Genomic DNA, 14,509 nt, shown 5'->3' on the forward strand with positions numbered 1-14,509 from the left:
AAGTATTATTTTCGTATCTTTTTTTGTAATTTTTATTATTTTAGATCGGCTAATGGTGATTAAAATTAGGCAAAAAATCGAAAAAGTTGCGTTTACTTACGGGCATTTGTGGCCAGCTGTCCAGTATTTATGTCCATTATTCCCGATAACAGTGGTTTTCTGACCAGAATTTTTTTTTAAACCCGAACTACGATTCATATTGCAATATTTGGTAATTTTCGTTGTTGGTAAAACTATCAAATTTATTATCAAATTAGCTGTTACAATCAGCTATCGATCCCTGAAAATTACCGCGACGTGCTGCCATTGTTGTCAAGCGAAAATACTTGCCGAAAACCACTTTTTGAACTCAAAATTTCAAGGTATTTTCAATTGAAAAAATCAAAACAAAAACCACCATTTTGAAAAAAAATCTTTTTTCTTTAATTATATTTCCGTTTCCGGTGAGTGTCGTGTGCAAAACGGTGGGAAATATGAATTGGGGAATGCACTGTATACAGTGTACAGTATATCGACTGACGTGACGTCGGGCGAGATATCTCGCCTGCAGTAGTCAGAAGGTTAAGGGTGATGGTCCGATTGCCCAAACAGATGAGGTAGTGCAATACAGTGATTTTAAGTTAAATTTGTTATCGTAGTTATTAAGGGTGATGGTCCGATTGCCCAAACAGGAAATATTACAGTAAAGTGCACTTCGAATGAACCCACATACAACAAACTACTGCATATAATGAACTGGTCATATAGTCCAATTTGTTTTCACTATATATGATCAATAAATTTTAATGTATATAACAAACTAACTAATTAACTTTTAAAACAAATAAAATATTTTGCCCCAAAATGTGATTTCTAGTGTAAATCAGTGTGTATACAGTGAACGGAACATAAATTAAATGTAAATTAAACCAAAAACTACAATGCAGAAAAGACAAGCACACCAAACAAATCAAAGAATTTCTGCTTTTACTTAGTAGAGTGATATCAATAAAGGTACGGAACAAGTAACAGCAATTTCTCACTTCACTGCCCTTGGTTTGCTTGTCGTAAGAATGCTATCCACAATAAGTCTGACACGTGCTATCATGCTATCACTATAGCTCTATACCCATTCTGGCCTTTTTACCCTCAATAAATTTTTTTGTTTTAATTAGCCAATGGATGAGTGGATTATTTCAAATTTAAAACCACTACTAGGCTGAGCTGATAAGCGAAGTTATCAAGGCAAGCGAATAAGAATAACACTAATTTCCATCTTAACGGCAGTTAGCAAAGGGTAGTTTCAAAAGTACAGTTTCTTATGACATTAAAAAACATTCAAACAATTTTCATGATGACATGCCCTTGGCTACGCTTCAGGGTGGGATGTAGCCCAATGGTAAAGCACTCGCCTGGTGTGCGGTCGGTCTAGGATCAATCCCCGTCAATGGGCCCATTGGGCTATTTCTCGTTCAAGCCAGTGCACTACTGCTGGTATATCAAAGGCTGTGGTATGTGCTGTCTTCCATGTGGGATGGTGCATATAAAAGATCCTTTGCTACTAATGGAAAAGTGTAGCGAGTTTCCTCTCTAAGACTATATGTCAAAATGACCAAATGTTTGTCATTTAATAGCCGATGATTAAAACATCAATGTGCTCTAAAGGTATCATTAAACAAACCAACTTTGTCTACTCTTCAAGAAATGTAAAGTGAACTGGCGACCCCGGATTCATATGTTATCACCCTGAATGATCAACTGACATTAACTGACGGCTGATTAAAGAATTATCTTCACCGAGGAACCGATACACCATGACTCTGCTGATCAGACAAAAACAAATCACAATTTTTTTTTTAAATGTGATTAAATTAATTTTTTATTAAAAATTTTATTTATGCATTTTTGTCTTTATTGGTGACATTAAATTATGTTAAAATGTGTTCATGCTATATGTAAGGTGTTTTAAATGGGCGACTTTTGAAATGAAATTAGCCAACTTGAAATGTGTACAACAGACTACTACTATATGGAACTAATTAACATGGTCCCTTCTAGTTTGTTATAAGAGTACTTTACTGTGTTTCTTTTTAACTTAACCTCACCTCAACAAATGGCATATTGCCCCTATGTTAGTAGACTGGTCCAAACATCCCAACAGCCAATGGTATGGTTTAAAATCTTCCAATGAGTTCTCTGTAACCTGTTCCAGTCACATGACTGAAGCTTCCTTCTTTCTCCTTCGCTGATATGGTTTGGATGTCTTTTCTTTACTCCTGTTAAATTTAAGCTATCATATTTCTTCATTTGGTTTAGTCAAATGTTTTTAATATGGATTAGTTTCTACCACATTTGTTCTAGCCTACACTGGCTTTATTTGTTTAATTTCACTTTTAATAAGTATTATATTTTAATATTTTTACTTCAGTCATGTGTCAATTGTCTGGCACCATTTTGTTTTTTCACAATGGCAATAGAGGTATTTCACATTCTCATTGCGCATGTGCGCGAAGAGTAACATCCCTTAATTACCAAATTACACTGTATCCATGCTATTTGCAGCTTGGGGGCATGATCAACATTAATTGTCATGAATGAATGAATGTTTAACGACACCCCAGCACGAAAAATACATCGGCTATTGGGTGTCAAACTATGGTAATGCAAACAAATAAAGTGATGATCAACATCAATATAAGAATTTAAGATTTAAACAAAAACAGTGTAAAGAACTGTGCAAAAATACAAATATCACAGATAGATACTGACTTTTACTCAAAATTTCAATTTTGTGCTGTATTGGCCATTCTCAAAGAGAATGTTACACCCCTGCACCACAGTGAGGTCACAGCATGCGCAGGGGTTAATTGTCATGAGTGTTGTGAGTAGATTTGTAGGAGATGTGAATCTTTGGTGACTAACATACATATTTCGTATCATTTGGTATAATGGCTGCAAAAAAACGATTACTAAAGTTTACATCTGAATGGTTTTATTAAGACCAAAATCAGTGAAACATTAACTGGCAACAGATTTTGCAGATGATGTAGCCCTTCTGTCTCATATGCAAAAAAACTTACAGGAAAAAACAAATATACACTCAGTGACATGAGACAACACTTGGGACTAAGGATAAACAAAACGAAATTCAAGGTGATGGGATTAAATCAAAGAAATATCAGTCTGTCTTGGTCATGAAGAACTGCAAACCACAGACACGTTCACCTATCTGGGAAGCATTGTATGCTAAGATGGAGGAGCTGCATGGTGCTGACAAAACCCAGAGAAATATCAGTCAGTCTTGGTCATGAAGAACTACAAACCACAGACACATTCACCTATCTGGGAAGCATTGTATGCTAAGATGGAGGAGATGCATGGTGCTGATAAAACCCAGAGAAATATCAGTCAGTCTTGGTCATGAAGAACTACAAACCACAGACACGTTCACCTATCTGGGAAGCATTGTATGCTAAGATGGAGGAGATGCATGGTGCTGATAAAACCCTACATAAACAAGGCCAGGGGTGCTTTCTTCACACTGAAACCTGTTTGGAAATCAACAATATATTCCAGAAAGACAAAACTTTTATATGGCTCAGAATGATGGTGTATGACAGAACTTGACCGTAAACAACTTTCTACCTTCCACACAAAATTACTCTGAAATATAATGATGATATTCTGGCCACAATTTTTTTTCCAAACAAGCAACTGTTTTTAACAACCAGACAAAACAGTATGAGGAACATAATCACAACTAGAGAGTACTAAACCAAATAACTTCCAGCTGGGTTTTTAATGTGGCTAAATTAAAAAGAAAGTGGCATGCAGGGGTGACTTGTTAAACTTATTGATTAGGGTGGGTTATTTTGTAGAGTACCTGGGTCAATTAGGCTAGATTAGATTAGAGGCTTGATATTGTGCGGGGGCGGTGATTCAACCTTGTGGGCTACTACCACCCCTCAACCTGGCGGGTTATTGAATGGTTTCAATGTGAGCAGGCGATAATGAGCACCATCATCTAGCAGGATGCGGTTGGCAACCCACCTCGACAACAGGTTCATCGACGCTATGTGCAGCTGCAAGAGCACCTTTGCTGCAACCTGTGTATTGATCATCTTGAGGACCACAAGACTGTGGCAGAATTTCTCCATAGCATCGGATGGAACATCCGCTTAAAAAACCAACATTGAAAACAAAGAACATTGATAAAAACTCCAGTGACAAAATATGTTTGATCTGTCTTTCATTGCCTAATTTTTTTTCAATTAAAAGTTGTGACTTTTTTTCCTGTGACTTTTTATTTCTTTGGGGGGTTTTTCTATGACATTTTTACCTGTGACTTTTTATCCTAGATTTGAATATCCTCCTGATTTCTTGTTTCAGCAAGACATGGGGATGACATATGAAGAATTGTCTGTGTTTGGACGACTTCGGAAGCAGAAGTTGTGTGGTCCATACAGCATGTTTTGTAAACTTGTTCACACATGGAGTGATCACTACACACCAAGCCAGGTAAATTATAATTGTTCACACGTGGAGTGATCACTGTACACCAAGCCAGGTAAACTTGTTCACATGTGGAGTGATCACTGCACACACACCAAGCCAGGTAAACTTGTTCACATGTGGGGTGATCACTGCATACCAAGCCAGGTAAACTTGTTCACATGTTTCTTAAACAATATTTATTCAAATAAATGCAGTGATCAGCAAACAGGTGATAAGCCTATATAAATGAAGTGATCAGCAAACAGGCGATAAGCCTATATAAATGAAGTGATCATCAAACAGGCGATAAGCCTATATAAATGAAGTGTGATCGGCAAACAGGCGATAAGCCTATATAAATGAAGTGTGATCGGCAAACAGGCGATAAGCCTATATAAATGAAGTGTGATCGGCAAACAGGCAATAAGCCTATATAAATGAAGTGATCATCAAACAGGCGATAAGCCTATATAAATGAAGTGTCATCGGCAAACAGGCGATAAGCCTATATAAATGAAGTGATCGGCAAACAGGCGATAAGCCTATATAAATGAAGTGATCATCAAACAGGCGATAAGCCTATATAAATGAAGTGTGATCGGCAAACAGGCGATAAGCCTATATAAATGAAGTGTCATCGGCAAACAGGCGATAAGCCTATATAAATGAAGTGATCGGCAAACAGGCGATAAGCCTATATAAATGAAGTGATCGGCAGACAGGCGATAAGCCTATATAAATGAAGTGATAGGCAGACAGGCGATAAGCCTATATAAATGAAGTGATCGGCAAACAGGCGATACGCCTATATAAATGAAGTGATCGGCAAACAGGCGATAAGCATATATAAATGAAGTGATCGGCAAACAGGCGATAAGCATATATAAATGAAGTGATCGGCAAACAGGCGATAAGCCTATATAAATGAAGTGATCGGCAAACAGGCGATAAGCATATATAAATGAAGTGATCGGCAAACAGGCGATAAGCATATATAAATGAAGTGATCGGTAAACAGAAGATAAGCCTATATAAATGAAGTGATCGGCAAACAGGCAATAAGCATATATAAATGAAGTGATCGGCAAACAGGCAATAAGCCTATATAAATGAAGTGATCGGCAAACAGGCAATAAGCATATATAAATGCCTCTCCATGAGATGCTGTTACATACTGCATAAATTTTAAAGAATGACATGTAGTAGTGTTGGTATAATGGCAGTAGTTAGTGGGAGTTTCCCTATTAGCTCAGTTGGTAGAGCATAGGACTATCATTCTGAAAGTCTGTGGTTCGAATCCCCTCAGTGGAGGTTGATTTTTCTGTTACAGACATAAAACATAACATTACAAAAATATCATTTCAGCCATTACATACAAACTACAAATACTGGGTTGTACACATATATTTGAACCAAGCCAAGAACTCGCGCATCTATATATACTCTTCAAAAAAAGTAGGGGAACTCTAATAAGAATTTACAATTGCCAAAATTGTAAGGTATATAAGTGTGTGGAATGGTTATATGATACCGTATATCTTCACCTGTAAGTCGATCTCGGCTATAAGTCGAGTCCCTAATTTCAAGCCCTGAAAACTTTTTTTTATTATTGACCCGTTTATAAGTCGACCCATGAAAAACAACTTATAAATATTGAAATATTTCTTATTTTCAGCACATGAGAACAATAATGTACAATATTTGAACAAAAGAAAATTATTTTAGAAACTTCGGTTTTCACGTTTTGTACATCGCAATATAATCAGACTATTCCAATCAAACTATCATTATTACATAGCATCAAAATGAAATATTCCCTTAGTAGAGAGTGAAAGCTGTTTGACTGTTACTGTATGGTACTGTACAGATGGTTTTGTGCACAGACAACAACTTTATTTATAAACACTGACAACAGATCACTACGATAAAACTGAAAGTATCACATTTTTCCGCCATATTAATACATGTAAGGAGGATAACTCTGGAAAGTACACTGGTTTTTGTACCAAATGATGTGTGTCCCTATTGCTCTAATGAACTGCAGAGATCAGTCTATTTTAAGCGAAAGCTCAGTAATATTCATGAAGTTAATCACCGACAAAACATTGTTTGAACAACCATTAATGCCAGTGAGCAGATTTCAAAATAAACTCAGGCAACAGGTAGTTAGTATTGTTTACATTTTTACTATTAGTGATGACTGTTAATTTAACTAAGTGGACTGTTGTCTTGGCATGTGAGTGAGATCGCACGCCTTTTCGCATAACCAAAACCGTTCTAATGCCAAAAAATAAATGTGTCAAATTAACATATTTGAGTATAAATACATGGCATACTTCAACAATAAAACTTGTAAAATAATCCCCAAAACAGTAATATTTTTTGGTGAAATTTTTTTACCCTCTTATAATTTTTGGGTGAAAAAAATGTGACTTATAGGCGAAGATATACGGTAATAGTAAATTAATTGGGCAAACATTACAACCGGTAGTTCAGTATTACAGTAGGTTTTATGACCACCAAAGATCTTGAAGGACGATTGGGGTCAGAAGTGAAATTTGAAAGTTGACATTTTTTATCAGTAGTGGGTGATACCGCCACGATGTGTCAGACATTCATTCAGTCGACGAGGCATACTGCGTATGAGTCTCCCAATGGCCATTTGAGGGAGTCTGTTCCACTCCTCTTGCAGCGCCTGACCAAGTTCCGCTAACATAGTCAGCGGTCTTTGACATTGACGCACACGTCTCCTTATTATGTCCCGGACGTGTTCATTTGGGGAAAAGTCTAGGCTCATTCCTGGCTATGGCATTTGATAGATGTTGTGCTGCTGGAGGTGAGCATTGACGATTCGTGCACGGTGAGCTTGGGAATTGTCGTCCTGAAAAACAAAATGTCAACCCACGCGCTTAGTAAACGGGATGACAAAGGGTGTAAGTATGTTGTCCCAGTAGTACTGCCCAGTGACCCTTCCTTGCGCAATATGGAGGGGGTTCTGTCAGTCATAGTGATACCATCCAACACCATAACTGATCTACTGCCAAATCTGTCATGAAATCGCATTGTGATGTTGGCGTGCTGCTCATTTTGTCGTCACCAGACCCGACCACTCCTGTCAAAGAAGTCCAAAGTGAATAGGGACTCATCTGAAAACATGACACGTGACCAGCGACGAATACCCCAGTTCTGATGCTCCCTACACCATTTACGTCTGTGGGCAATGTGATGATTTGTCAAGGTAGGCACAACCTGGGGCAATCAAGAATGAAGATGGGCTGCATGAAGACGATTTCTAATCGTCTGACCTGTAACTCAGACACCAGTAGCCTGATGAAGGTTTGCAACAATTTGATTTGCCGTTTGAGCTCAATTTCTTAGATCCTGGTTATGGATGAATCGATCCTATACTCCTGGCATTTCCCTGGGACGACCTGAACGGGGTTGACCGTCAACATTTTGGGTTTGTTGGTACCTGTTCCATAGTCTGCTAATCACTGACTTCGAAACATTGAAACGCTCATCACGTTGCATACACCGCATCACAAATTCAAACAATAAAAATTACTAAAAACAAAACAATAACAACTGTATGATCAACAGAATGGAAAAGATTGACAGAATTAATGTTCCACAGGGATTAATCAACCTTCCTGCAAATTGTCAAAATCAAGAATCACACCCCACGCACATGTACGGGGCAACTGTGTGATGCACATGCAAACTATGGAATGTGTTTCGGTGTGTTGATAAACAGACCTGAACGTTCTTTACTAGGATGTCTGGTCAAAACGTATGTTCGGTCTAGCAATAATATTTCAGGTTCCCCTACGTTTTTTTGAAGAGTATATGTATGTATGTATGTATGTATGTATATATGTATGTATATATGTATGTATATATGTATGTGTATATATGTATATACCTTTCTTTCTCATCCTGTCATCCGAGTCATACGAGAAGAAGTATACCATATAACCTAGCACGGCGTATCTGTATGATTGTGTCAAATATACAAACACGTGACCAACGTCTCCGGGAACTCAACATGTATCTTAAAACACGAGGTTATCCAAAACAGCTAATATCAGATAGTATCGAAAAGGCGGTAGTATTAGATAGAAAATATCTTTTAAAACCAAAACAAATCGTTTCAGCGAAAAGGCCGCTGGCATTTGTATCCACCCATAACCCGCAGAACCCCGATATATATAAAAAGATCTCGTCAGAATTGCACATTTTAAAACAAAATGAAAAAATGTCATCCATACTAGACTCTATTACAATTATAAATAGTAAGAGACAAAGCAAAAACTTGAAACAGATACTGACAAAAGCACGATTTGAATCTACAACAGTAGAACATAAATGTAGTGTCAAAAAGTGTAACCGAAGTAACTGTGGTACATGCCAACATATTTTAGAAGGCACACATATAGAATTCAACCACAAAGGTTTATTTTGGGTACACAGGGATATGGATTGTTCCGTTAACAATGTTATTTATGTAATTACATGCCAAGGTTGCAAAGAACAATACATTGGTCATACCAATCAGCTGAGAGCCAGAGTACGCGTACACAAACAGCAAATAAAACAACCTGAAACAAGATGCATACCCGTGAGTTCACATTTAAATACATGTGCGGCACAAAAAGATATTAAATTCACCATTTTCCCATTTTATCACATAGATACCGATGATGAAATGAAAAGAAAGACAAAGGAAATGTATTTTATTAGAAAGTTTTGTCCACTTCTTAATGCTCTTCGTTAGATATAAGCAACAATGACGTAATTAAATCAATCCCCTTCTACCACAGTAATGTCATAATATGTATGACGTCATATTTAGCAGTTATTTAGCAGTTCCTTTCTGAAGATAACATTGAAACATGTAAAAGGATCATTATTTCTTTAAATTGTTTTTTAAAATACAGATCTACTGTACACTTGTTTTTTTTAATTGTTTTTATATATATATATATATATATATATATATATATATATAAATTATACATAATTAAAATTTTGAAGCGGAACATGCAAATGGTGCACCATACTAATATTATAACAGCATAGTAGAACATGCATAATTTATAAAGTAAATCATTCTGATACGGTGATGAAATTGTGTACAGATTGTACTATCTTTTAAGTTCAATTCAGATGGATATCCTTGTTTCCAAATAGCACTGTTTTAATATAAAAACAAATATAGTAAACAAAATATGGTTGAGCAAATATTCACTTGTTTAGTGAGTACTGAACACCAAGCCATGTAAACCTGTTGACATGTGGCATGATTACTGCACCAAGCCAGGTAAACCTGTTCACATGTGACATGATTACTGCACCAAGCCATGTAAACCTGTTCACATGTGACATGATTACTGCACCAAGCCATGTAAACCTGTTCACATGTGGCATGATTACTACACCAACCCATGTAAACCTGTTCACATGTGGCATGATTACTGCACCAACCCATGTAAACCTGTTCACATGTGGCATGATTACTGCACCAACCCATGTAAACCTGTTCACATGTGAGATGATTACTGCACCAACCCATGTAAACCTGTTCACATGTGAGATGATTACTGCACCAACCCATGTAAACCTGTTCACATGTGAGATGATTACTGCACCAAGCCATGTAAACCTGTTCACATGTGGCATGATTACTGCACCAAGCCATGTAAACCTGTTCACATGTGGCATGATTACTGCACCAACCCATGTAAACCTGTTCACATGTGGCATGATTACTGCACCAAGCCATGTAAACCTGTTCACATGTGGCATGATTACTGCACCAACCCATGTAAACCTGTTCACATGTGACATGATTACTGCACCAAGCCAGGTAAACCTGTTCACATGTGGCATGATTACTGCACCAACCCATGTAAACCTGTTCACATGTGGAATGATTACTGCACCAAGCCAGGTAAACCTGTTCACATTTGGAGTGTAAATGAGATTACATGTGAAAGTGAACATTTTATTACTTCTGCCTTGGTAGTGAAGTGATTAACCCTAACCCTGCCTTGGTAGTGTAGTGATTAACCCTAACACTAACTCTGTCTTGGTAGTGTAGTGATTAACCCTAACCCTGCCTTGGTAGTATAGTGTTTAACCCTAACCCTAATCCCTAACCCTGTCTTGGTAGTGTAGTGATTAACCCTAACCCTGCCTTGGTAGTATAGTGTTTAACCCTAACAGGGTTAGGGTTAGGTCTAACCCTAACCCTAATCCCTAACCCTGTCTTGGTAGTGTAGTGATTAACCCTAACCCTGTCTTGGTAGTGTAGTGATTAACCCTAACCCTGCCTTGGTAGTATAGTGTTTAACCCTAACAGGGTTAGGGTTAGGTCTAACCCTAACCCTAACCCTAACCCTAATCCCTAACCCTGTCTTGGTAGTGTAGTGATTAACCCTAACCCTGTCTTGGTAGTGTAGTGTTTAACCCTAACCCTGTCTTGGTAGTGAATTGATTAACCCTAACCCTGTCTTGGTAGTGAATTGATTAACCCTAACCCTGCCTTGGTAGTGTAGTGATTAACCCTAACCCCGTCTTGGTAGTGTAGTGATTAACCCTAACCCTGCCTTGGTAGTATAGTGATTAATCCTAACACTAGACAGGCAAAACAGATTTTATTTTCTGATATATTTATGTCTATGGTAGTGTTTCGTTTAGGCTCTAACAAACTAAATTCCATTGCAGGTTGGAGATAAGGTAAAGCATTTTTTCCGAAGTTATGCAATTAACCGACACAAGATGACTGTCCTGACACCAGCCTACCATGCAGAGTCCTACAGTCCGGACGACAATCGCTTTGATCACAGACAATTCTTGTACAACACACACTGGCCCTGGCAGTTCACCTGTATTGATAGACAGGTACTTTTACTACAGTCTATTGGAGACAGATATTTTTACTAGAATGTATTTGAGAGAGGTATTTTTACTAGTTTATTGGAGAGAGAATTGTTTTTATGTGTTCATATACCACAAAGGTTTCGAACACGGCTTAAACACTGACATCGCCAGTGACTAAGTCCGGGCCAGGAGGGGGTACGGTAAGTTTGAGGTGGGTGGAATTTGCAATAAAAATTTAGAAGTTAGGTCAGATACCTAAGACCAAAAGCAGCTGATTCACTCACTCTACTCATGTCTGGAAAAAATTAAAAGTCCAAACATAAAATTTAAAAACCTCGGCCGAAAAGATGATTTGAGCAGTTTAGACGGGCTGCCAAAATAAAGTGTGTTGGACTGTTTACAAAAAAATAAACATAAAATTTTGAAGACAGGCCAAAAAGGTTTAAAGTCCGACAAAGCCCTTACCTGGAGTCTTTGAAAGGTTGACTATGGCAAGCTGATGAGCGGAGTCGAGGCAAATCGGGGGATGAAGCACTTCTATTTCTGGTCTTGAAGAAAGGTTATGACGCTTCCGTAGTCGCTGCCGAAGAGAGCCTTGATGATCCGATGAATGGTCTGGCTATCCATTTTGCTGATCACGACCACTTGGCGGTAAGACATATCCTTGGTGTTGGCTTAGGACTAGTCCTGACTTGCCGGTTGGTGACTTGATAGTATGAAGCTCGAAGGCACTTCCATCAGGGAGGGGACTAAATTCCTCTTCAACCACTCCACCCACCAGCGTCGTCTTGTCCGTCATGTTCCCCTGCACAAACTTCAGGAAGCTGGACTGGATCTTCTCGATCTTTAGCTCCCAGATGGCTTCCGAGTCAGAGGGGCACGGTGTTGGTATTGATGTTGGAGGAGGCCGGGCCTTGTCAGGCTGGTCGCTCGGCTAAGCAACGGCCTTCCTGTTTCCAACGGCTCCTGTCTGGACCACCGCTTTGTGAAGTGGCAGGACTGGTGAAAGTGGCCAGTTTCGAGCAGGCGGTAGAGGAAATGGTGATGGTAGGCTGTCACATGGCGTCTCACACACCATGGTGTTCAGGTCGTCCCTCAGAGTGGTCGGCAGGTCCGACTTTGCTGGTCCTGTCAACCTAGGTCGGGTTGGGGGTGGCGTACGTGACACGATACTCTAGTAGTTTCCCATAGCTGGCTATCGGTCCCACTAGGTGGGGGGTAGGTCGAGAGCACATGGCAGCACGTCTAGCTTCATCGAATGAGAGTTTATTGGAGAGAGGTATTTTTATTACCGTAATTGAGACAGAGATATTCTTACTAGAGTTTATCAAGAGAGAGATATTTTTACAACAGTTTATTGAGAGAGATATTTTTACTAGAGTTTATTGAGAGATATATTTATTTTTTTACTACAGTTTATTGAGAGAAAAGTATTTTTACTAGTGTTTATTGAGAGAGAAATATTTTGACTATAATTTATTGAGAGACATTTGTACTTATAGAGTTTATTGAGAAATATTTTTACTACAGTTTATTGAGAGAGAGATATTTATACTAGAGTTTATTGAGAGAGAGGTATTTTTACTAAAGTTTATTGAGAAATATATATTGTTTACTACACTTTGTTGAGAGAAAGGTATTTTTACTAGAGTTTATTGAGAGAGAATTATTATGACTGCAGTTGATTGAGACAGCATTATTTTTACTAGAGTTTGTTGGGAGAGAGGTATTTTTACTAGTTTATTGAGACATATTTTTACTACAGTTCATTGAGAGAGAAGTATTTTGACTACAGTTTATTGAGAGAGAGATATTTGTACTAGAATTTATTGATAGAAGTATTTTGACTACAGTTTATTGAGAGAGAGATATTTGTACTAGAATTTATTGAGAGAGGTATTTTTACTACAGTTCATTGAGACAGATATTTTCACTACAGTTTATTGAGAGAGATATTTTTTTACTACAGTTTATTGAGAGAGAAGTATTTTTACTAGAGTTTATTGAGAGAAGTACTAAACTACAGTTTATTGAGAGAGGTATTTTTACTAGAGTTTATTAAGAGAGAAGTATTTTTATTACAGTTTACTGAGAGATATTTTTACTACAGTTTATTGAGAGAGAGGTATTTTTACTACAGTTTATCGAGAGAGATATTTTTTTACTAGAGTTTATTGAGAGATATTTTTTTACTAGAGTTTATTGAGAGAGGTTTTTTTACTAGAGTTTATTGAGAGAAGTATTAAACTACAGTTTATTGAGAGAGGTATTTTTACTAGAGTTTATTAAGAGAGAAGTATTAAACTACAGTTTATTGAGAGAGAGGTATTAGTTTATTGAGAAAAGTATTAAACTACACTTTATTGAGAGAGGTATTTTTACTAGTTTATTAAGAGAGAAGTATTAAACTACAGTTTATTGAGAGAGAGGTATTTTTACTGGAGTTTATTGAGAGAAGTATTAAACTACAGTTTATTGAGAGAGGTATTTTTACTACAGTTTATTAAGAGAGAAGTATTAAACTACATTTTATTGAGAGAGAGGTATTAGTTTATTGAGAAAAGTATTAAACTACAGTTTATTGAGAGAGGTATTTTTACTAGAGTTTATTAAGAGAGAAGTATTAAATTACAGTTTATTGAGAGAGAGGTATTTTTACTAGAGTTTATTGAGAGAAGTATTAAACTACAGTTTATTGAGAGAGGTATTTTTACTAGAGTTTATTAAGAGAGAAGTATTTTTACTACAGTTTACTGAGAGAGGTATTTTTACTACAGTTTATTGAGAGATATATTTTTTTTACTAGAGTATTGAAAGAGGTTTTTTTACTAGAGTTTATTGAGAGAAGTATTAAACTATAGTTTATTGAGAGAGGTATTTTTACTAGAGTTTATTAAGAGAGAAGTATTAAACTAGTTTATTGAGAGAGAGGTATTAGTTTATTGAGAAAAGTATTAAACTACACTTTATTGAGAGAGGTATTTTTACTAGAGTTTATTAAGAGAAGTATTTTTACTAGTTTTCTGAGAGAGATATTTTTACTACAGTTTATTGAGAGAGAGGTATTTTTACTACAGTTTATTGAGAGAGATATTTTTTTACTACAGTTTATTGAGAGAGGTATTTTTACTAGAGCTTATTGAGAGAAGTATTA

At 37.0% G+C, this 14,509-nt stretch overlaps 1 protein-coding gene across 1 annotated transcript in view; it reads left to right on the forward strand.

Moving 5' to 3' along the window:
* The window catches only part of LOC121370241 (glutamine-dependent NAD(+) synthetase-like), a 159,887-nt gene that overhangs the window by 77,689 nt on the left and 67,689 nt on the right, over positions 1–14,509 (forward strand). Inside the window, exons 9-10 of the mRNA XM_041495365.1 lie at positions 4,369–4,497; positions 11,200–11,376. Coding sequence (XP_041351299.1) covers positions 4,369–4,497; positions 11,200–11,376 — 306 coding nt within the window. The remainder of the gene's footprint in view (positions 1–4,368; positions 4,498–11,199; positions 11,377–14,509) is intronic.

This window comes from Gigantopelta aegis, chromosome 4, assembly GCF_016097555.1.
Source record: "Gigantopelta aegis isolate Gae_Host chromosome 4, Gae_host_genome, whole genome shotgun sequence".
Lineage (NCBI taxonomy): Eukaryota > Metazoa > Mollusca > Gastropoda > Neomphalida > Peltospiridae > Gigantopelta > Gigantopelta aegis.